At 33.4% G+C, this 22,399-nt stretch overlaps 1 protein-coding gene across 3 annotated transcripts in view; it reads left to right on the forward strand.

The window, feature by feature from the left end:
* Nucleotides 1–22,399, forward strand: part of CSMD3 (CUB and Sushi multiple domains 3) — a 782,968-nt gene that overhangs the window by 434,793 nt on the left and 325,776 nt on the right. For all 3 annotated transcript variants that reach the window (XM_072852006.1, XM_072852007.1, XM_072852008.1), the window contains 3 exons: nt 4,101–4,239; nt 9,309–9,496; nt 12,697–12,885. In XM_072852006.1, coding sequence (XP_072708107.1) covers nt 4,101–4,239; nt 9,309–9,496; nt 12,697–12,885 — 516 coding nt within the window. The remainder of the gene's footprint in view (nt 1–4,100; nt 4,240–9,308; nt 9,497–12,696; nt 12,886–22,399) is intronic.

Raw genomic sequence — 22,399 nt, forward strand, 5'->3', positions numbered from 1 at the left:
AAGTCCTTCTCTGCAGGACTGCTTTCAATCTATTCATCTCTCATCATCTTCAGAAGGTCTCCTGACAGATCTCATTTGCTTTGGAACTGAATATTGAAGTGTTTTAGTAACAGGCCAAAAGATTTTTACTTATGTTTAGAAATAAATGACAAGTAATTGTTGCATTCAGATAGTTAAAAAATCCATACACATAGTGTATAACTCACTTTCAGTGCTTTACTAACTAAGATGCTTTATTCAACAATAAAAGAAAACCTTAAGCAAAAATAAAAATCTTTGTGTACATATAGATGCCTATGATGTAAATAAATATGTATGTGTGTTTAGTGATCCTGGCAAGGAAACAAAGAAAGCTCATCCTTCACTTTACAAAATGAAATTCAGGAGAAAATTTCCGGCTTGATTATGTCAGCTGTGTATGAACTTGAGGCTTTGTGAAATCCAGGGTCATTTGGTGAATATGTTTAGAAAAGTGTAATAAACCTAAAACCAAACAAATATCTTCAAAAACCAAAAAAGAAAAAAACAACCGTGTAAAATTTTCCTTTAGAAAACATGTTTAGCCCCTGAGGGTTCAGATCGCAAGAACCTCACCAAGTCTAATTTGGGCTTGATCAAATCAATAATTAGCAATTAAGCAAAGAAGCTCATGATAACAATAACTCTATCATGCATTTCTAGTTCTATAAGCTAACGTATTTACATCAATATTCATCAGAACCAACAAAGTATTTAAGCATACTTCTAACTGGAGAAATTGTATTTTCCTAGTGTCTGTAAGTTACCATGTTGCCTACTTGATTATTATGTATAATAAAGTTTATATATATACACACACACATATATAGATATACGTAGAAGTTCATGTTCTTCTCTAATTATTTGTACAGATGAACAAAGCCCACTCTTGGCACATATCCACATCATGTGCAAGAGAAGATTAAGGTGACAAAGATCCTTAGTTTAATCCTGGTATGTCTTCATTCAACCCCAAGGCACTCAGTCCTAACACTTTCTACTGCAGTTTGCAGCTTAAAATCTGCTCATTGATACCTTTTACATCTCTGTAGCGTTAAAAAGTTCTGCTCTCCAGAATACAGTGCCCTCACTCCAGGAGTGGAATTGGTATGGCCAGAACATTTGGTGGAAATATAGCTATAAAACAGTAAATAATTGTTTTAAGTCCCCTGAAAACCATCTCCTCATCAATGAGGAGATATAAGACTATTGCTTGATAACCTTCTTAAGCTGAACCTGGAGAATCCACTTATCCAGTTAATTCAATACTTATTTATATAACACAGAAAAAATGGATAGTTTTATTAGGACTTTGTCTAGCATAAGGGATATCCAGTGTTAGATACTGTGTTGAGAACTCTTTGACAAATAAATCTTTGTTCTCATCCAGGTTGCATCAGTGCACATCTGCACCACACAACAGATGGTAATGGAAAAGAGAGTGATGTAAATGGTTCAATTTTACTGTCTGCTCTTTATGATTTAGCACTGTCCACAAAAGGTGCTACCTACTTCTTCATGGCTGACATTTTGGGGAAGCAATGGATTTTGCTTCTACCTGCTTGTGTAAGGCACTGAAATGTATGTTGCTTGTTTTCTTCTTTGCCTCACACAGAGGACATATGATTAGGTTTGATCAAAACATTTTGTGACAGAAAAATGAGTTTTAATGTGAAGTTTGAATTAAATAGCTAATATATTCTGCAGACTTCATTTTCCACAAAACAGTCAGCAATTCCTGAAAATAAGGAAATTGTAGACTGATCATCCTTTGAGACTGTGGTCATCAGTTTAAGAGTATACTTGTGTAATGCTTTCCCCTTTTAAATGCTGCTTTGTTGACTATCGTGGAAAACGTATTTGTTGCAGAAAATAAATAACAAACAGCTTACATTTCCCAGGTTCTAAATTATAACTGGGTACGCTAAATAAATCTTTAAATGTTTATGCTGTTGTGTAGTCTACTGAAAATCAACTCTTATGCTATTATATTTTTCTTAACTTTCTTTTTCTTTATGATAGAGCTTAACACCTTATCAGGTCCTTATCACCTTGTATTTTCATCAAAGAAAGCTTGATTAAGTCTCTTCATAAGGTCTCAAGTAATGCTGACTTACACAAGTCAGAGCAACTGTGAAAAAGTTTTTTTTATAGCATTACTCCTAACTCCCTCTTCTATACTTAAGATTCTAGGTAATCCATTTTAGTTAAAATAATAAAAATAATAATAAAAATTTTAAAAAATAAGTTACTAAATGTCTCTACTTGCAACAGTTTTTTACTGAAGTAGCTGGATTCACTAAAGGACAGCAATTTGCAAGCACTTCAGTGAGTGAAAAAGTTTACTTTAGAGTCAAGTATTTTGCAAATTATTTTCTCCCAGGAATAAGTAATTGAAATTAGTTATTTGATAGGTAACATTGTAGGTAATGGAAAATATATCTTATTGTTCTAGAGGAAAATATATTCAGAGATCAGTTGCTTTTCTGTCTTCTCTCCTGTGGATTATTAAGACTTTTGTTTTGTAAATTTGTCTATATAGGTATGTTTAGTATATTCATATATATGCATAATACACATATAGAAAGATACATAGATATGGTCTTTTTCGGATGTTTACACTTGTGCTGAACAATATATAGTCAATTTACCACACTGAATATGCATTAAATTCATAAGATGTCCTAGATAGTTTAAATTGGTAGAAAAACATTATGATTTTAAATGTTGTTAAATATTTTTAAAATGTTGCATGTCTTAGATGTCTAGAATTCAAGATAATTCTGTAAATTAATTTCTCTATTTAGGGAATATCAATCTCCTACTGAAAATAAATAAACAAAAACATGCCAAGCAGTCCCACGGTCTTTTCCTCACCCACCCATACCACTGAGGCCAAGATGATCTCACAAAAGTCTGATGACACATGCACTTGACTTTACACACACATGTTTGCATTAATGGGTGAAATTAAAAGCCTGCACAGAGCTTTGCAAGACTTAAACCTAAAAGATCTGTCCTTCAGCAGTATTGGTCTTATGGTTCGTAACTGTTCCCACCTGTGAGATTATACTATCTTTGGGATACACTAGCACTCTCCATAGCCAAAATCAGCATCAGGCAAAAATTATTATTACTTCTGATAACCTCTCTTTTGCCCTATGACTGTCTTGACAGTGATCACCTAATGGAAACTTCCCTCATTGTATACCAGATTCTCTTCAACTATTTAAGAAAAATTGTTATCAAAGAAATGCTCTTCATTTTTGTAATACCTACAGCTGCGGAGATTATTCCTGTAATTAATGTATCAGTGAATTAATTAATTCACTGATGTATGATTATTCACTGATATATGATTATTCCTGTAATGAATGTATCATTGAAAAACTTTAAATATGATTGCCAACAACTTTGGTTTCAATTATGTTTTAATACAGTTTTCCTAATTTATATTTACTTACTATCTCTGAAAGAAAATCGACATGTTATTTCTAGTAATTCTGCTTGCAGATGTATATATTACAGTATTTAAGATACATTTGCCAAATGCTTCAAAAATATCAACTGATCTTGTAAGAATGATAAGTATGTCTTTTTCATGAATGAGGAATTTGAACTGCCAACATGACAAGCAAAATGTATGTGATATGACAGTGGCTTTATGTCAAAGCTAAAATAACAATTCACCAGCTTCTAGCTTGATACTCAACTGAAACTTCTGCAAATTTTTCAAATCTCTCTGCTCACGATTAAAAGCAGAAATAATGACACTTTTTAAACACTGTTTTGTTGTATGTACTTTATTACAGGAAAATAGATTGTACCTGTAAGAATACAGTTTAAAAAGCTTTGTCAGAACTTACTGAACAGTTTATTTTATCTTTTTGATGTTTTAATTCAATTGTCTCCATCTAATTCTGAACCCCACAGAATCTGTCAGCTTCGAAGCCTTGTTGCATCTTCCTGCAAACGGTTTTTTTTAATTTGTTCAGTATAGATGTCCTATATTGAAAGTGATAATTGTGAATTACATATAATAAGTCTGTATTATTGTACCTTTCTCTTTGTTTCATTTTTAGCTCCATGTGGTGGGCATTTTTCATCTCCCAGTGGAGTAATCCTCTCTCCAGGCTGGCCAGGATATTATAAAGATTCCTTGAATTGTGAGTGGGTGATAGAAGCTGAACCAGGACACTCTATCAAAATTACATTTGAAAGGTCTTGGCTAATATTTTTCTTATTTAATATTGTCCAGTTTTTACCCAGAAGCAGGAGGGTTTTAGCTCTGTCATAACCTTAATTTGCACTATGTCTAAAATCGAGCAATTGTAATATCAGGTAGGATTTTCCAAAACATCTTAGTGCCTTCAGAGCATAAATTTTATCTTTAGTGTAATTTCTACTTCGATGCACTGAAAAGCTTTTGAAATTCCTACCCTCTTGCATATATTTAAGCCTGTCTGGCCCAGTTAAAAATTTTGTCTGTTTTTAAAGATTAGCATGTTTCATTTGCTCGTAACCATGTTGCTGTATGATGAATTATACTTATGAAGCAATTTTATCTCTCAAACCTGTGAAATCTTAAACTCTGAAAATCTGAATCAGCTGTGAAAACTGAATTAAATGCATTCATATTTTTATCCACCATTAATATTTAATTATCAAGTCAGCTGATCTGTTTTTGTGAAAGGACTGTGTGCTCTCAGGATGGAATTCCAGTTTCCCCAAATTACTTCAGCATTCCACTTTTCCTACATTACTGCCTGGTACTTAGGTCCCTTCCTGATTCCAAGGATTGAAATGTGCTGAGGACCTTAAATTTTTCATGGTAGCAAGACATGGGCATTTAATTTAAGCTCTTTATGAGAAAGCAAAACAGAAAAAGTAATTTAAAAAATGCTACGTGTTCTACACATATTCAAGGGTGTTTTAAATTCTTCTTAATTGTAAGTATTAAAAAAGTTAGATGATGATCTGGGAAAAAAGGGCCTTTGGTGATCAAAGTTATGGCGCACAAATATCATGCAAGTACTTTTGAATTGCTATTTTTGCAGTATATTTTGACTACTCCTGGTCACACTCAACTTAGAAGATATCGCTTCATTTTAATACAGTTCAAAAGTTGTTTTTAGCAGGGTATGAAAATTACCATCTTCTCTTAGCAAAATTTCTCATTGTGATAAGATTGTTTAAAACTTTTTTCTAATACTATAGTTTACACTATAATAAAGTGTTCACATGGCATTATATACAATCAGAGGACAGGTAATATGGACACTTCAAAGGTATTTCCCATCCTTAGCATCAAATGAAAGCTAGTTTTCCAGAATCACTAGTGCTATATATAATCTTAAAATGAAGCTTTAACAAATTTTTGCTAATTAAAATACAAAAGAAAAGTTAATAACTCCATCTTGCAGAAATTAATCAAACTCATATTAATTCAAAATTAAAATAATTATTAGTTTTCTTTATTGTCTTGTAAATCAAAATAAAACATAAAAATTTTGGAACTTTCATTAACTCAAGTTTTTGAAAAGAAAAATATAATTTCAAATAATTTATTTTTAATTCAGCATTTCATTTTCAACTAAACATTTGATGTGGATAGTCATTTCAAAGTGAAAAGCATTTGCCTTTTTATTTGCAAAATTCTATGTCAGCTGGATTTTCTTCCTTTGCACCTGAATTTCACTAAATCTGACAGTCTCTTGTATACGCTTTTTTTTTTGTAATGCATTAACACCTTGTCATAAAACTGCACAACCTCTATTACTCTTGTAGGTAAGAGCAATAAGAACAAGATATGGTCTCTTCAGATCACAGAGAGAGCTCCTATCCTCTTTATAACCTAATCTCATTATGACATTATGACACTTCTTTTTCCATTGCTGCTCATTCTTGACACTCTTGTCGCTAGCCATAAATTGGACTGATATGCATATTGCTCAGATGCAGCAAGGTGAATCCAGAGAGGCCTTACTTACATTTAGGTGTGTGTATGCTTATGTGTTTTTTTGCAGGAATACATGTAAAAATACATCTATATATGTTCACACAAATGCACTTAGATATATAATTACATGTGTGGATGTAAATAAAAAGTTATTACATAAACCAAATAATGAAATAAATCTTCATAGTGTACTGAAAGAAAACATTTTGTAAACTACTAATGTTAGTTTTTTTACTTAGAGTTTATTATTTTTCACGTAATTTAAATTTACATTTGGAGACATTCATACATTAGCTTATTTTTAAAGACTCATTCTAGTCTGACTGTCCTTGTTGTGCTCCTTCTGCTTGCAAATCTTCAGTTGTACTTTCTTAAGACAGAAGGTTAATTTTGTTGAAATATACACATTTAAAAATATAGACAAATGGCTTTCCCATTTGATTAAAAAAAAAAATTCATATTTTGCGCAGTTCTTTACATTTCACCTTTGTCCTGAAAAACAAAGAGAAATACTTTTTCTAGCCTTTCTTGGTGCAAATACTAAGACTTCTGCAATATGTGTAGTTATTGGAAAGAATTTTTTTTAATTTTTTTTTTAGTTTCTCAGTCAGCGTAAAACATTTATAGGACATGTCTAGATTATTTACATCATTTCTTTTTGGATTTTCTAAGAGGAATGGAACAGTTCTTACTAATACACATTTCCTGCAGAGTGACACCTTAACATTGCATCAGTTTATCACTTGCACAGTAGTTTATTTCCTTTTAATCTCCCATCTTCCTATCTTTCTAAGGCTTCTCTCTTATGACATTGCATATGTTTGAGGTACTGCATTCTATGACTGTATGCTAAAGTGTTCCTGAGCCATGGAGCCAGAGACAGAGGAGAAAAGGAAGAGATGTACAGACAAAGCAAATAATAATAACTATTAATTTAGTGCTTTCAGAGGTTTCATAATAACTTTTTCGTATTTTATTTTATGATTGTGCATGTGTACCATAAAGAGTTTACTCCTGTTGTACAGGCATAACTACGATAGATAATCTGTTGGATTTTTGTTATAAATCAGGAGCTTTTTAGGCTGAATTGAAATGATAGAAGTGAGAAATGTGAGTGCCATTCTTCATTGTAATGAAGTGTTTATCATGAAGCCTAATTATGAGTATTTAAATACTAGGGATGTTCATCAGCAAACTACTGATTGGAGTACTAGTCATATTTGACTAATGAGTATACACTGTGCAGCAGGATATTCTACTCATATCCTGACACTGCATTGAGTTGATAGGGTGTCTTTTAGAAACAAAGATGCATGTTGTAAATATTAAAGCAGCTTTATCTGTTCAAATAAGATAAAAAAGTGTGCGTCAGCTCTTGTGTTACAGTTTGTTTCACTTCTGTCTACTTGAATGAATTTTTGTGAGTCCTCCATAAGAATAGACATCACATAGTAATGAAGCCATCCAGGTTAATTTAAGAATAGTGACTGGTTAAGTAGGAAAGAACATCGGAGTGGTCTTACATGAGTACAAAGTATTTTTTATTCAATTTCCTGTAAAATCCTACTGTTTTATCACACCAGGGAATAACAAGGTGATATGTAAATATATCAGATAAGTTGATTGTCAAGAGGAAAGGTATTCAAAGACAAAATTACATAAGCATCACCCTTATAAATTAAATTTAAATCGATCACTTTTCTGAGCCAAACGACCAAGCAAAGGCATTTGCATCTCACTAAAAAACTGTCCTCACTTTTTTTTTTGGGTGCTTACTTATTTTTTTTGTCTGCATATTTTTCTGCTGTTTATGGTGTTGCATGTACTCTTTGAGCAACAAGTACTTATGAGAGGATTTCTCTTATGTCTTTGGAGACACAATTTAATTTCATCATGTCCTGACTGGCCTGATAGTTGCTTTGCATTTATGAGATCAATGGCTTTTTACACTTTCTGTCTTAAGCATGCTTTTGATAAAGAAACTAAGAAAGCAGAGCAAGACTAAATGATCTGTTTCCAAGATTGCTTCTGTTTTGTATGGATTAGTGGGAAAAACAAGTAAAGCAAGTTATTGCCTAGTAGCTTTCTAGCAACATATTGTGAGTTCATGTGGGAACTAGCAAAAAAAAGAAATTTTCAGTTCTCCTGGTTCTAGGCTTATCCTGCTTCATTTCCTTATTGCTTTATTTCTGTGCTCTTTTCTATGTTATTTCATAGGAGTGGGACACGGATGAAAGAAACCACATGTTTTTGAGGTTTAATGTGGCTTCTCATCTTTCACCAGACTCCTTTAGATCTTTAAGCTCAGACTTGTGGGTCATAAATACTGACATACAGAGTTCTTCAGTACATTGGCATTAGTCATGCAGTTCCTTGAATGGATTTCACAAAGCCGAATTAGGCATCTAAGTGAATCAGAGAGAGAATTAGGAATATCTGAAGGGTCCTTGTAGGATCCTGCTGTTAATTGTTTCTTTTTAATTCTGAAAGTGTTTTTCAATAATCCACCAGAGAGTCCATTAAAGCAGTATGATTGATGTAAGGTCTGTCATGCAAGAAAGAGAGAAACCACTGTCAAAATACCAAACAGGTGTTTAAGATTGCTGATACCATCTAAAACAAGACAAGGAAATATCTAGCAGCACTGTCACACACAGCTTTTCCTTAACAGAGATGGCACACATGCTGTCTCTAAACAGGCGTTTTGCTTTATAGTGCTTTCTAAATAGGATTTTAATTTTTTTTTTGCCATAACTTCTGCCACTACTTTGGACTGAGCTGCAGCTGGCACAAAGCCACTGGAGTGTCAGAGCAGACTTAAGTAATTCTGTCCCTGCTTATAGATGATTTTAAGGGTAGATGTTCAGAGTATGATTCTTTGATAATATAAAGTACCTTGATGATATTTGTGCAAAATGGAATGGCTATAATAAAAGAATTCATCAACATATCCTCCATATAATTTACTTAATTTTTCCAAAAAGAAAAATAATTTTGTGCTATAAATTAGTATATGCGTGTAATGTTAATCTTTGCTAACAAACGATGTGTTTCTGGCTTTTATTTCCTGCAACACAAACCAGCTCAAGGACTTCACACTTATTTCTTACCTTACTAAGGGACTAACCTGAAATTTGATTATTGTATTAATTATATAGCATAATTAAAACTATTATATTGATATTGTTAAATAGATATGTGGAGAAATAATTAAAAGAATATGAACAGGAAAGGACCATAGTTTTAAAATATGGCTTACTTTGTATGGGTTTATTGAATTTGTTTTAACTGCTTCTTATATTTGTGCCTCTGTGTGTTTCCTTAATTCCAGATTTCAGACAGAACTCAATTATGATGTTTTGGAAGTTCATGATGGACCAAATTTATTATCTCCGCTTTTGGGATCTTACAATGGTACACAGGTCCCACAATTCCTGTTTAGCAGTAGCAATTTCATTTATCTTCTCTTTACAACTGACAACAGTCGTTCTAACAATGGATTCAAGATTCACTACGAAAGTAAGTAATTCTGAATTGTATTATTTGATTTCCCCATCAGTGCTTATCCTAGTCATAAATATATAAAGGTGCACAGGTGTCATCTTTGGTAAACTCCTGTTATGTCTCAAACTGAGAAAGATTTAGTGATGATAAACTGCAAAAGGGATGACTAGTAATTTCACTTACAATTTAATGTTATTGCTCTACTGCTCCATGCTTTAAGAATCAGAAGATGGGAATGGAAAGCAAATGCCTTTCTTCTAGATGTTGTTTTTATGTCTTGTTATTCTTATCTTTTATACAATGTTTTTTTGTGTGTGTAAAACACAGCACTACAGGCTTGGGGAAGAGTGGCTGGAAAGCTCTCTGGCAGAAAAGGACCTGGGGGTGTCGGTCAACAGCCAGCTGAATATGAACCAGCAGTGCGCCCAGGTGGTCAAGAAGGCCAATAGCATTCTGGCTAGTATCAGAAATAGTGTGGCCAGGAGGACTAGGGAAGTGATTGTCCCCCTGTACTTGGCACTGGTGAGGCCACACCTCGAATACTGTGTTCAGTTTTGGGCCCCTCACTACAAGAGAGACATTGAGGTGCTGGAGCGTGTCCAGAGAAGGGCAATGAAGCTGGTGAAGGGTCTAGAGCACAAGTCCTGTGAGGAGCAGCTGAGGGAAGTGGAGTTGTTTAGCCTGGAGTAAAGGAGGCTGAGGGGAGACCTTATTGCTCTCTACAATTACCTGAAAAGAGGTTGTAGCCAGGTGGGTCTCTTCTCCCAAGTAACAAGCAACAGGAGAAGAGGAAATGGCCTCAAGTTGCAGCAGGGGAGGTTTAGACTGGATATTAGGAAATTTTACTTCACTGAAAGGGTTGTCAAGCCTTGGAACAGGCTGCCCAGGGAAGTGGTTGAGTCACCATCCCTGGAGGTATTTAAAAGACGTGTAGATGTGTTGCTTAGGGGCATGGTATAGTGGTAGACTTGATAGTGCCAGGTTAATGGTTGGACTTGATGATCTTAAAGGTCTTTTCCAACCTAAACGATTCTATGATTCCATGATTCTATGTTTCTAAAACTGCACGAGATCAGGAAGATTATGAAAATCTAAGCAAATACCTGAGTTACTGTACTGGTTGATGTACCTGCAGCTCTAACTGAAGGTAATGGGAAATGCAGTTTACACTAATGAGCTGAAAATCAAGCTATGGAATTGTTTGATTATGGATTTTTAGGGATCTAAAAACCTGCCTATGTGATTTGTTCTGACATATAGAAGTATTCTTTTTCCCTTATTATAGTCGTATGAACTACACTGCAGAAAGTGTCCATAAGATTTAATAATTTATGAATTCTTAAAATACATATAAGTTGATATATTATCGTGTCATTTACTTTTTGTGTTTCTAAATACAGTTTTGTTGTAATAAGTCGTATTTTCATGTGAAATACTATTTTTTCTGTAATCACTGTCTCAATTTGCTTAGTAAAGTTCATGAGCACATTGTTATCTATCCATTTCTGTTTCATACTCCTACTTGTTGGAAATAGCACCAAGGAATTTTCAGATGTTCTTAATTTTTTACATTATTTTTGCCCATTTTCACTATTCCTGACCACTAATGATAAGGATATTAAATACAATATATGTGGAGGTGACTTTGCCAGATAAAATTTGGGCTGGTTTGAACTCCAGTGAATGTCAGGTTCTGGCTGTTTATCTCAAAAGATCTATTATTATTCCAAAATTCTTTACTGTCCTAGCCTTCACCCACATACTTCCATTTGTATATTCTTCTGCATTGTGAAGGAGTGATGATTTTGTTAAGTTCTCATCCATTCTGAAGTTTGAAGGATTCCTATCCTTACACATCAGGAAAACTAGATGAATTTTGCCAGCAGAGACCACTAAATTCTTAAAATGCTTGGCTGAATGAATAATGTTAAATGGTAGAAATTACACTTTGGGAATGCGAACAGCAAAAAGAGGAAAGCTGCACTTATTACAAATATCCTTATATCAAACTGTTTCAATTAAGTAAAGTTGGAAAGGAAATCTGAAATTTCATTATAAATGAATTCTTCAATTTCATTATAAAATCCCTTTTTTATAAAATTGATCCCCACCCCACAGTTCTCTTTACACTAGTGAAGAATGAAAGTTAAATTTATACTATCAGAGAACACTGAAAATATATCTTTACCTTTTTTACACAAAAGAAACAATTTTTAGTAGGTTTTTTTCTGCTTAACATCCTCTGTTTATATACAGACATCTAGTATTAATTTTATTTTTCTTTAATTCTTCCTGGTTCATTGTCTTACATTATCCAGTACAACCCAATTCTGATTTCCCTTTTTTAGGTAATAATAATGATTAATGGTCCTCTATTCAGCATTTCTCTCTTCAAATATCCTATTGAAAGCTGAAGTCTTTTATATGTTCTTATTTTCTATGCTAATTATTTCTTTCCACACTGAATTTCTTTGTAAGGAAGGATGTTTTATGGCTTTTGTGTAGGAATAAAAGGAATAACACCCATAAAAAATGTTACACTGAATAATTCTTCTAATTTGGTAACTTCAGTAATATTCCTACAGTTTTTTGTTTCTTTCTTTGTTTTTCCCTGATTCTTTTATAGTGAAGTTAAACTTCTCACTGGGAAATAATCTAAAAGGTTTAATTTTTTAGCACACATTAAAATTCTCTTTATCAAGTCAACTTCTCTTTACTCCTTTTTCTGGTATTCTTTATTTTCTCAATATCTCACATATCGAATAACATTAGGTATGAGAATTATTTCTGTAAATAATTGATCTATGTAAATATTTCAAGGGTAAATATCAAACAAAATAAAAAGCACTTTACGTAGGATAATAAAGTTTGATCAGGAAAAAATAAAGGCTGGAAATCAGAATTTTGAATGGTCATCAAAGCTTTTCAACATCAGCATCAGGGACAAAATCACTTAATGTTACCGAGATAGGATCAAACTAAATATCCTGTAAATTATGTGATGTTTTTCTCTGCAACAGTGGCAGGATGCAATTCATTATCCATAACATCTTATAATGGTAACACAGAGAAACATAGTGCAAGGATAATTCACTGAAAATGTGTGATAATGAAGCCTTCAGCCCCACTCCAGCACAAAGAATTACTTAACTTAATTAAAAAAAAAAACCTATAGGTTGTTTATTTAACTCTTTTTGTTTGTTTGTTTAATCTAGGTGTAACTGTTAATACTTACTCTTGCTTGGATCCTGGCATACCAGTTCATGGACGTCGTTATGGACATGACTTCTCTATAGGTTCCACTGTCTCATTTAGTTGTGATCCAGGTTATAGGCTGAGTCATGAGGAGCCTTTGCTATGTGAAAAAAATCACTGGTGGAGTCACCCACTCCCAACTTGTGATGGTAAGGATGAATGGATAAAATACAGAGTACCTTAAAATATACAAATTTTGCCAAAATATTATTAGTCAAAATGAGTTAAATGTTGGAGAAAAAACTTCTATTTTTAGGAAAAAATAATAGTTAGAGGAAATAAATGTTATATACCTCTGTGTGATGAGATATTTAGTAAGAAAAGTAGAGAATAATATATAATTCTTTAAATCAGCAGATTATTGAAGATATGTCTATCTGAATATATGTTACCGTGAGCTAACTGATTGCCAGTTAGCTCAAGGTATGCAAGTTTAATGTATATCTGCTTGTAAAGCACTTACTACAAGCTACAAATAGTTGTGTTTTGGTATCCATCTATGGACACAGATGTGACATACGAAACATGAGATGCGATTTATTTGTACCTGACTCAAATCTGGATTTTCTCCCATTTCGTGTTGATCACTGTGTTCCTAGCTTGTTGACAGAACTTTACACCCTTCAATCACTGTAGGAATTGATTAGGGCCACATTATACCTGATGATTAAGCGCATGATTGTTAAACCAGACAAAAATGGTATCGAGTAGCATTTCGTACATTTTGGAGTCTCTACCATATCATTTTAAAAGTCTGCTTGAAAAATTATCTAATAGTTTCAGTCATCTCTTGTTACCTGAATTGTTCATTTTAATCCATTTTCCCAGTTAGGGTGATGTCAATTATATTTAATATTAAGAAAGTATATTGTAATTTTTATTAAGTTGTGTATTTGAGATGTTTTCCTCTCAAAATAATTTTTTTCTTTTGAGCATGGTACACATTTTTCTGATGATAAAAATGTTATCAGGAATAATTTACCCACTTAATTATAGAGTAGTATTTAACAAAAAAAGTCTACTGAACTTTTATGAGCTACATAATGCACATGATAGTATATTTTTCTACAGTTCTTAGTTCTTAGTGTCTCAGGACACTCTGTTAGAAAGAAAAAGATGAATTTGAATGAAGACTAACAAAAAAGCTCACTGAATCATGTGTGATTTGCCATATGGAAATATATTCAGTTTCACTGTATTTCTTTCTTTAAAAAATGGTAGGGCTTTTCTTTCAGCTTATTTAGTTAGCAAATCCTTTGGTTTCTGTATTTCAGTAGGTTGAACATGTCAGTATATGATGATACTCAAAATTTGTGGTGGTAGAAAGGGGCATGAATAATCACTTTCCTGAAAATGGCACTCTGTAGCTCAGCCAGACTGTTTCCTAAATGATTCTGCTTCTCAGTCAGGTTCTTGGAATGAAGAATTGAAGGGTTCCCACAGCTCACAGTCAAGGGCACTATATTTTGCTGAATAGACCATAAACATAAAATGTGTTTTCTCGCAGTGATAGGCACTAGATGGTAACCATCTAAAACAAACAGTATTAACACACTCCCTATGAATACTGTGCTCTGCTGTGAAATAAACTTACATATTGTGATAAATTTCTTCCTCAAGATGCTGAACTAGCATGCAATTCATTAAGTAAATGAGTTTTTTTTTTTTCCAGAGCACATTGCTAAATGGCAATTGTCCATTGAATAAATATGTTCTAAAGGCAGGATTGAGTACATTTATTCTAGTAAATTTAATCAATTAATGGTTGAACTCATTTTGATTTCATTGCTGAATTTCTTCTCTGGTGGAATGTTTTTAAATAGGATCCAGAGTCCTTGCACCCCCAGGGAAAAAAGAGCATTTGCTAAATGGGCTGTTCTTTGCACAAACAGCGAGTATGGATTTGTATTAATCGTGCCACTAATAAACACATTGGTCGCTGTTCCTGCTCATTCAATATATTACTCTGACAGTTTCTGAGGAGCAGAGTTCTTTCTTGATTGTTCTTTCTTATGATTGCATCTCTTTTTGATAATTACATCATGCAGTGGTATGCAGACAGACCATGATAATTGTGCAGACAGATCATGACAGCTCATGAGTGTAAGTGTTTTGGAGGAGGAGAAGGGTGTAGAAAAGGAAAAAAATTATACTTTTTAGAACCAGTTCTTCCTCAAAGTAGATCATGTTGACTGCAATTCTATTCTTTGAAGGAGTGTAAACTAATTTTTTCATGAGGTGTTTGGATGTTACACAGATAAGCATCACAAAAAGCTTATCAGGGAAGTCACACTTCATTATCTACAGGAACATTTGACAATACTGAGAATGATGGTTTGAAAATGAACAAGTAAACTGTTTCTTTCCCTAAAGACTGGCCTGAGGGGGTGATTATGACAGGCTGTGTAATTCATTCATATTTGAATAATTGATACGCATGAAGGATTTCATAGGTAATTTCCTTAGTTTTGCTTTTTATGTGTATCTGTATAGATAAGGCGTGCACACTATTCCTCAGTGCACGTATGTATTCTGTGTGTGTGGTTGTGTGTGTGTATACATACATACACAAACACAGTTTTATATATACAGAAGTATAGCAAAGCATTTCTGAAAAAAAATAATGTAGAGCTCTCTGACCTTTGAGGATAGTAGAATCTATTTCTGCCCTTTAAAGATAAATATTTAAGGAAAATATTTTCAGAATCATAGAACACTTATAGCTGAAAGGAGCCTCAGAATGTCATCTAGTCCAAACCCACACCCCAAAAAGCGGGTCCAATCTGGATGTGAGATCAGGTTTCTCAGAATCCTACATAACTGAGTTTTATCTCCAAGGGGGGAGATTCCATTACTTCTCCAAGCAACCTGTGCCATTGTTGCTTGACCACACAATAGATATTCTTAACATCTACTGAGAACTTCCCATCTTCCAGTTACATCCATTACCTCTCATCCTTTCACTGTAGTGAAAGCTACTTGAATTTATACAGTACTTGAATTGCTTTACAATTTTCAAGACAGCAACTCCACTATGTTAAAGTAAGTTATACAACCATAAAATTAAGGCTTCTTCAAAGAATGAAAAGTAAAACCTATGATCTTTATCAAACCATCAGTCTCTTTTCAAGAAATGAATTAGTCTGTAGACTGTTACGAAGATACTGTTAGTTTTTAGCTTTAGTGTTATTAAGTATGACCAATTTCTGGATAGCTGTCTTGGCAAAATACTTTTTTATTTCTTTTCAAAAGAAGTGGCACTGATCAAGGCCTAGACTTTTGCCATTCTTTTTTCCTTCTTTGGTTCATGGGTAAACAGCTTTTTTATGCACACAGACCAGAGAAAAATTATCGATATTACTGTGTACATTTATTTATTTTGAACTAGTTCATCTGAAGATGCGGTTTGGTCTATATACCATAAACATGGGACACATTACCTAGGAAAACAAACATACAAATAAATAACAACCATTCTTTTCTAATGAGAATATGTACAAGCCTTCAGAAAATAGTCATACTTAAGAGACATAAAATAGATGGTTTTGAGCTTTGCTTAGAAAATATTACTTGTGTTAATTCACACCATTCCTAACATCTACATATGATTCACTGGGTACCTATCTATCTGGACAGCCCTGAATTTCTTGACTGTAATCTCCTCCCAGTGCTTAACAAATAAGGCAAAATTTTGTCTTATCATGTCTTTTCTGTATGAATACCATAATAGAATTTTGCTTTTAAGCTTTGAATATATATGGGAAAACCTATTTACCCAATATATGAAGTATTGTATTAATCCCATTAAAAATGACAGGAAAATTAATGTAAAAGTTAGATAGATACCTAATTAAGAGTGTAAAGTGTTTTTTATTCCCTTCATCATAACATGAAATTGAATGGTAATACATAATAATTCTTACTCATTATTTGAATTAAGAATAAATATTGTCGTTCCACTTGATCTTAATTTACTTAAGAAAATTAATAAATAGCAAGAAAAATGTTCAAGCAAGATGGAAAACATTTAATGTTTATATTGAAAACACCTAGATGTCCAAATGAATTAGAAAATATGACTTGTGCAGTACCATGAGGAACATATCCAGGAAATATGGCAGAGGTGTTATATCATTTCTGTTAAGACATCTCTAAGCTAAACCCAATACTTTTATTAAAATACAACTGTTAAAAAACCTGTTGCAAATATTCAGTGTAGTAGATGACAGAATTTGAAATGAATAGCATGCCCTGGTCTGGTTTAGATTTAAATAAGAAGGTAAAAATACAACAGTTTATGTTGTGAGTAATCTAGGCTACACTAGATTCTCTTAGGTTAGTCTCTTATGTAATATAACGCAAGTCCAAGGTTTCTTCCCGGAAGCTGATTGTAACAATTTTATGTCCATAGTGTTATTTACTTGTTACTACTTTACTGCATCTCATTTTAAGACACATTACATCTTCTGTAATTAGGGAAGACAGATGCTGAAGTTTCTTGATCTATGAAGCACAGTATATAAGATTCAAATTCTAATTTGCTGTTTCAATAATTTTTAACTATATTTATATTTTCCTTTTATTATCAAATTACACAGTAAATGAAAATCACCTTAGAATTAGATTTTTAGTTGGAAGTTAGAGTTAATTAAGCAAATGAATGTAATGGGGTCTCTGTATATATGTGCAGCACATGCACATATATACTCATATTTAGATTTATATATACATAAACACATCTATGTATAAATAGGTTTATCTTCTTTTCACTCTGTTGTTCTTTCTGAACTAGCATATGTTATTAGTCTTTCTTGATGAAGCTTGAAGCCATTTGTAAAATTGATCATTATTACTCATCAATTATAAATGCATGTTTTCTCTTCCCATCACCTTTGAAAACAAATAATTTTGAATTATTTGTATTTGCAGCAAGCTGACCTGACTGAAAAAAGTCATTTTTTTCTGAAGGCTTCTGTTCTTCTTATGTGTATTTTCTCTTTTTTGAGAAAATTGAGATACATAATTGTATGCTAGTTTCTGAGTTGTGGTTGGTGAACTATGGCTAGTCTCTTGAAAAATCTTTATATATCAAACTGGTAGGTGATATAATTTGAAAATGTGGAAAATGTTATTAATTTCCCAGCTATCACCATCTTCAGTCAGGCTAAAAAGGGACAATGATATGGGGTTTTTTTACTGCATTGCTGGTGAACACTATATGTAGAAATACATGGATACATGAATTTATATATATGTGTATTATTTTCTCTTGCCTTACTAAAATAACAAATACATTCTCTTGATAGTTTTTTGTTTTCTGTCCTTCTTGGATATGGTGTCCCCCTTCTTCTCACATCCAGTTTTCTTGATAACTTCACGTTATTGCTATACCTTTCATAACTCTGAGACTGACTTGTGTTACATCAAAATAAATTAGTTTTAAATAGGTAGTAAACCTTATTCAAAGACCTCAGATGACAGAGAACATAATTAGTGGTTGTTGAGTTTTATTTCATGGTATAAAAAGCAAAATTTAAGAGGTAAGAGGCTTTTCTGTGAACAAGTGTTAGCTAGCTATACAGGCTGACCTCTGCAGGAAGAGATTATACAGACTGACTTCCGCAGTAAAATATAAATATGTTAAAAATAGAACAGAGGATGTGAAAAAAATGAAAAAAAAAAAAAAATCTATGAACAAAAATGTCACCTTTCTTCCTTATTAGCTGCTGCTACAATCTAATGTGAAGTGTCCTAGCAATGTTTGTGTAGCACAGCTGCTGTGACAAGAAAGACAGGTAAGTACTTGCAATTGGTAAAGAAGTGGTCATAGAGATGGAAAATGTATCTTACAGAAGTAGATTAAGAAAACCTGTCTTATTTAACTGATCCAAAGTCAGAGATACTAATGTGCTTTGCCAGCCTTCCAAAGTGAGTCCCCAAGAGGGAAAAGACAGTTTAGCAGGAGAACAAATGGGTAAAAATGGACCATGAATAAATTTAGGCTAGAAATTATGAGACTATTTCTAGTGTTGAAAGATTGATTTTCTATAACAATTTTATAGTAGCATGAAATATGGCCTGAAATGGAACTTGATAATTTTATGAATGACACAAGTCAAGTGCTTTCATTACAACTATTAATGTATTTCAGGGATGAAGCACGGCCTGCATGTCTCCTACTGAGACACTTGCGAGTAGCCTGAATAAAGGTTCTAAAATTGTTTGGGAAAAAAATTATTTTCAAACTATATAGGGCCATTTTCTAAGCTAGGCTTGCTTGCTGTCACTCTTCCTTATGGCTGATCATGTTACTGAGCAGAAAAAATGCTGTTACGATCATTTACAACAACCCAACACTGTAAGAATTTATTTTGCCTAAACAACTGGCTTAGCCACTGAACTCCACTCTTAAATTTTAATCTTAATTCACAGTTATCCACAACTTGCTTCTTAAATTGTCACATCATTTCTGATCACCACAGTGCTGTAGACGTACTTTATACTATACATCCAGGCACCTATCTGTATTTCATACAGTCACTTCTATATTTTGTTCTCTTTATTTTTTGTTCTCTTTATATTTTATTCTCTTTATTTTTTGTTGTTTTGTTTCTCACTATTCTGAAAACATAGTAATGGAGGGAAAAAAAATTAGGCATGTCTTGATTCAGCTTCTCTGCTTGCATAACAAAGAAATTATTGTGTTAGCAACACAATATTGCATTTTCCATATTAGAACACCAAGCTAGTGCTTCAGTTATTTGCTTATGTATTCATTCTACTTTTAGTCTGTCCTAGCCTTCATCTCTGTATAATCAGATAAAGTGAAAGAAAGGTTCCTTGTATAATCTGGAAAAATGTGTGCAGTTTATCTTTTGCTGGTTTTATTTTCATGTGTTTCTGTTTTCCTTTGCACTCTGAAAGAGTCAGATACTAGTAGTGATATTATATGCTTGGGCTGTTTGCCATCTTATCAGGACCAGTGCACATTTTATATTTCAGATCTGTCAACTTGACTTTGTTTTGTAAAATGCTGGTCCCTTGATGCCTTTTTTGCCATCTGCTAGCCTTCACAGCGTTACACTGAGTGCCTGATGGCATGCCATAGACGTTTTGTCACCATTTGCATTCCTGAAAGGTTTCCCAAACACCCACTGTAAAATACATTATTTGTTTGGGCTGTTTCCCATGATTATAAAAACTGATTGCATTTTCTTATTTAATAGGGATGACCTAAGGTATGGACAAAGTAGGTAGAAGCTCCAAAGTAGGTAGAAGCTCCATCAGAAGCTCCAATAACATGCTGTCATAGCCCTGATTCTGATTTACTAATGTCTGAATATAACAAGATCAGGCGTTAAGTGGACACTGGTTACCTTCATTGTCTCTTTGTCAGAGAAGTGAGGAGGAAAATTACTATGCTGGGAGGTTATTCCCCCATGGCAACAACTATCGATTGGGCAGTTGTTGTCCTAGAATGTCCTATTTCAGCCTATGATACTGGATCTGCAAATTTCCAGCTTAGAACTAGGCCAAAAAGGCTAGAAACTTGGCAAGAGAAATAGCACGCACAAAGAAATCATGAAGCTACCCAAAGATACATGTTTAAAACAGAAATGTGGTTAGTTAGAATAATCAAACAAATTTAACTAGGAAAAATAGGGTGATCTTAATCCTAGGATATAGGATGAAGTTCCATTTCTACTTTATACGAAAACTGTAACTAAATGTATACCTCTCTTTATTCGGTGCCCTAAAGATAGTGATGGCATGCAATGCAGTAACCTCATTATGAAAAATTATTGACCTTTATGAAAACATTCCACAGTGCTACTGAAAAGTCTGAAAAATGCATTTCCTTGAGACAAATGTCTGCTTAGGTACAGGCTAAGACAGAAGGTACATTCTGAATATTCTCTCAATTCGCTGTATGGCTTGTCCTCAAATCAGTTTTGAATGTAGTTCTACAAGCAGAAAATCATGACTGGTCAACGTATTCATTCTCACATAAATAGCATTAATAGCAAAAGCAAAGGTAGGTATAACTTTCATGATTTACCCCATCAATGTGTAGCAGAAATTGTCATAAGTAGAATAAATAGCGAGGTATAGTAGAATGACATGATGTAATGAATTACTCACAATACCTTTCTCCTGAAGAAGTATGAAGATGTTGTTTGAACACTATTCATATATTGAAAGGCCAAATTTCTCCCACCTTTACGATCCATACCAACGAGTGCTACGTTGGTAGCTGCTGCTGACGTTAGAGGAGGAGTAGGAGCAGGTTAAAGCAGCTAATGCAGGTGGGGCAGCCTCTCTCAGAAAGAGGTATTGCTCCTCCAGCCTGTGACAGGCTCCTTCCCTCACCCCCGCTGGTGTGGCAGACATGAGCAATAGGTGAGCAACAGCTTATACAGCAAGGGGAAGAGGGATTGGTAGTTGTATCGATTGGAATTGCAGACAAGTAACTGCCATTTACCTGTCTCCCAAACTGCCTTTCAACAGCTTTAGCGTCTGCTAAAGAGAAAACCTTATGGTTAAAAATGGGAGTGCTGAGTACTGGCTTAGGTTAAGGTACGGGCTCAGAGAAACTATGGTTGACACCAATAAAAATTCTGACAAGACACTTGTCAGAGAGCTTGACTACTTAAGGCTGAAAATGGAGAGTTTGTGTTAATTAATTTGGAAGAGCTGCTCATATTAAGAACTGCAATCAACTTTCCTAAAACAGTCTCTATTATTTGACTTAAATCCAGTGGCAGTAACATAGTTTACTGGTTTTTTTGTGTCCTGGAACATTTCTACAAAATAATTTTGGTAATGCATATAATTAGGCTAAGAAAAATAAAAGGAATAGATATTTTTAAACTTGAAGCAAAAAAAAAAAAAAAAAGTAGAAATATTCATTTGTTTTATAATTTATGCCCTTCTGAGATAATCTATATTCAGAGAACTTTGCTTGGTACTGAGTTTCCATCACTGTTATTGATAAAAGATAATTCTAAGGTATAAGAGCCTCTTCACTAGTAAAAATTACTCAATTAATTTAGTATTTCAAAAGCTCCGGAATGGAAAATTCACCATTAAAATGTAATGGTGAATTGTGAAGATATTTATGCCAGTGTTGTAAGATCTCATTTTTGTATTTTGTATTAATTCAAGTTGTAATTTAATTTTTATATTGCTCAAGCGCTGATTACTTTTACAAAGTCACTATTGATACTATAGAAAGACTTATTCTTATATTGGCAATTGTCATTATCATTTGCACTATAGATATAGATGCATATCCAATAATTAGATACAAGAAAGGATGTCATGCTTCCCTGCAATAATATTTTCAGTCAATAATTCTTCAATAGTGAGATCCACTCTATGCCATTTTAACTCTCCAGCCTTAGCATCTGGCTAAAGTAATATTGTTTGGCTCCGTATCTTTTTCTGCCTTCATCTTCCTGATGAACTTGTGACTTTCACAGAGTCTCAAGAAAATGTGAAAAAACATCTAAGGAAACTTGCTTTTAATTTTCTCAGGACCTATTACAAAGCATGTTAATTATTCATTGATTATATTTCTTTTCATATTGTGTAAAAATGGGCTATGTGCAATTGTTATATGTTGCAGTTATATGTGCTAATTGCAGTTATATGTGCAATTGC

This window comes from Ciconia boyciana, chromosome 2 (assembly GCF_034638445.1).
Source record: "Ciconia boyciana chromosome 2, ASM3463844v1, whole genome shotgun sequence".
Classification (NCBI taxonomy): domain Eukaryota; kingdom Metazoa; phylum Chordata; class Aves; order Ciconiiformes; family Ciconiidae; genus Ciconia; species Ciconia boyciana.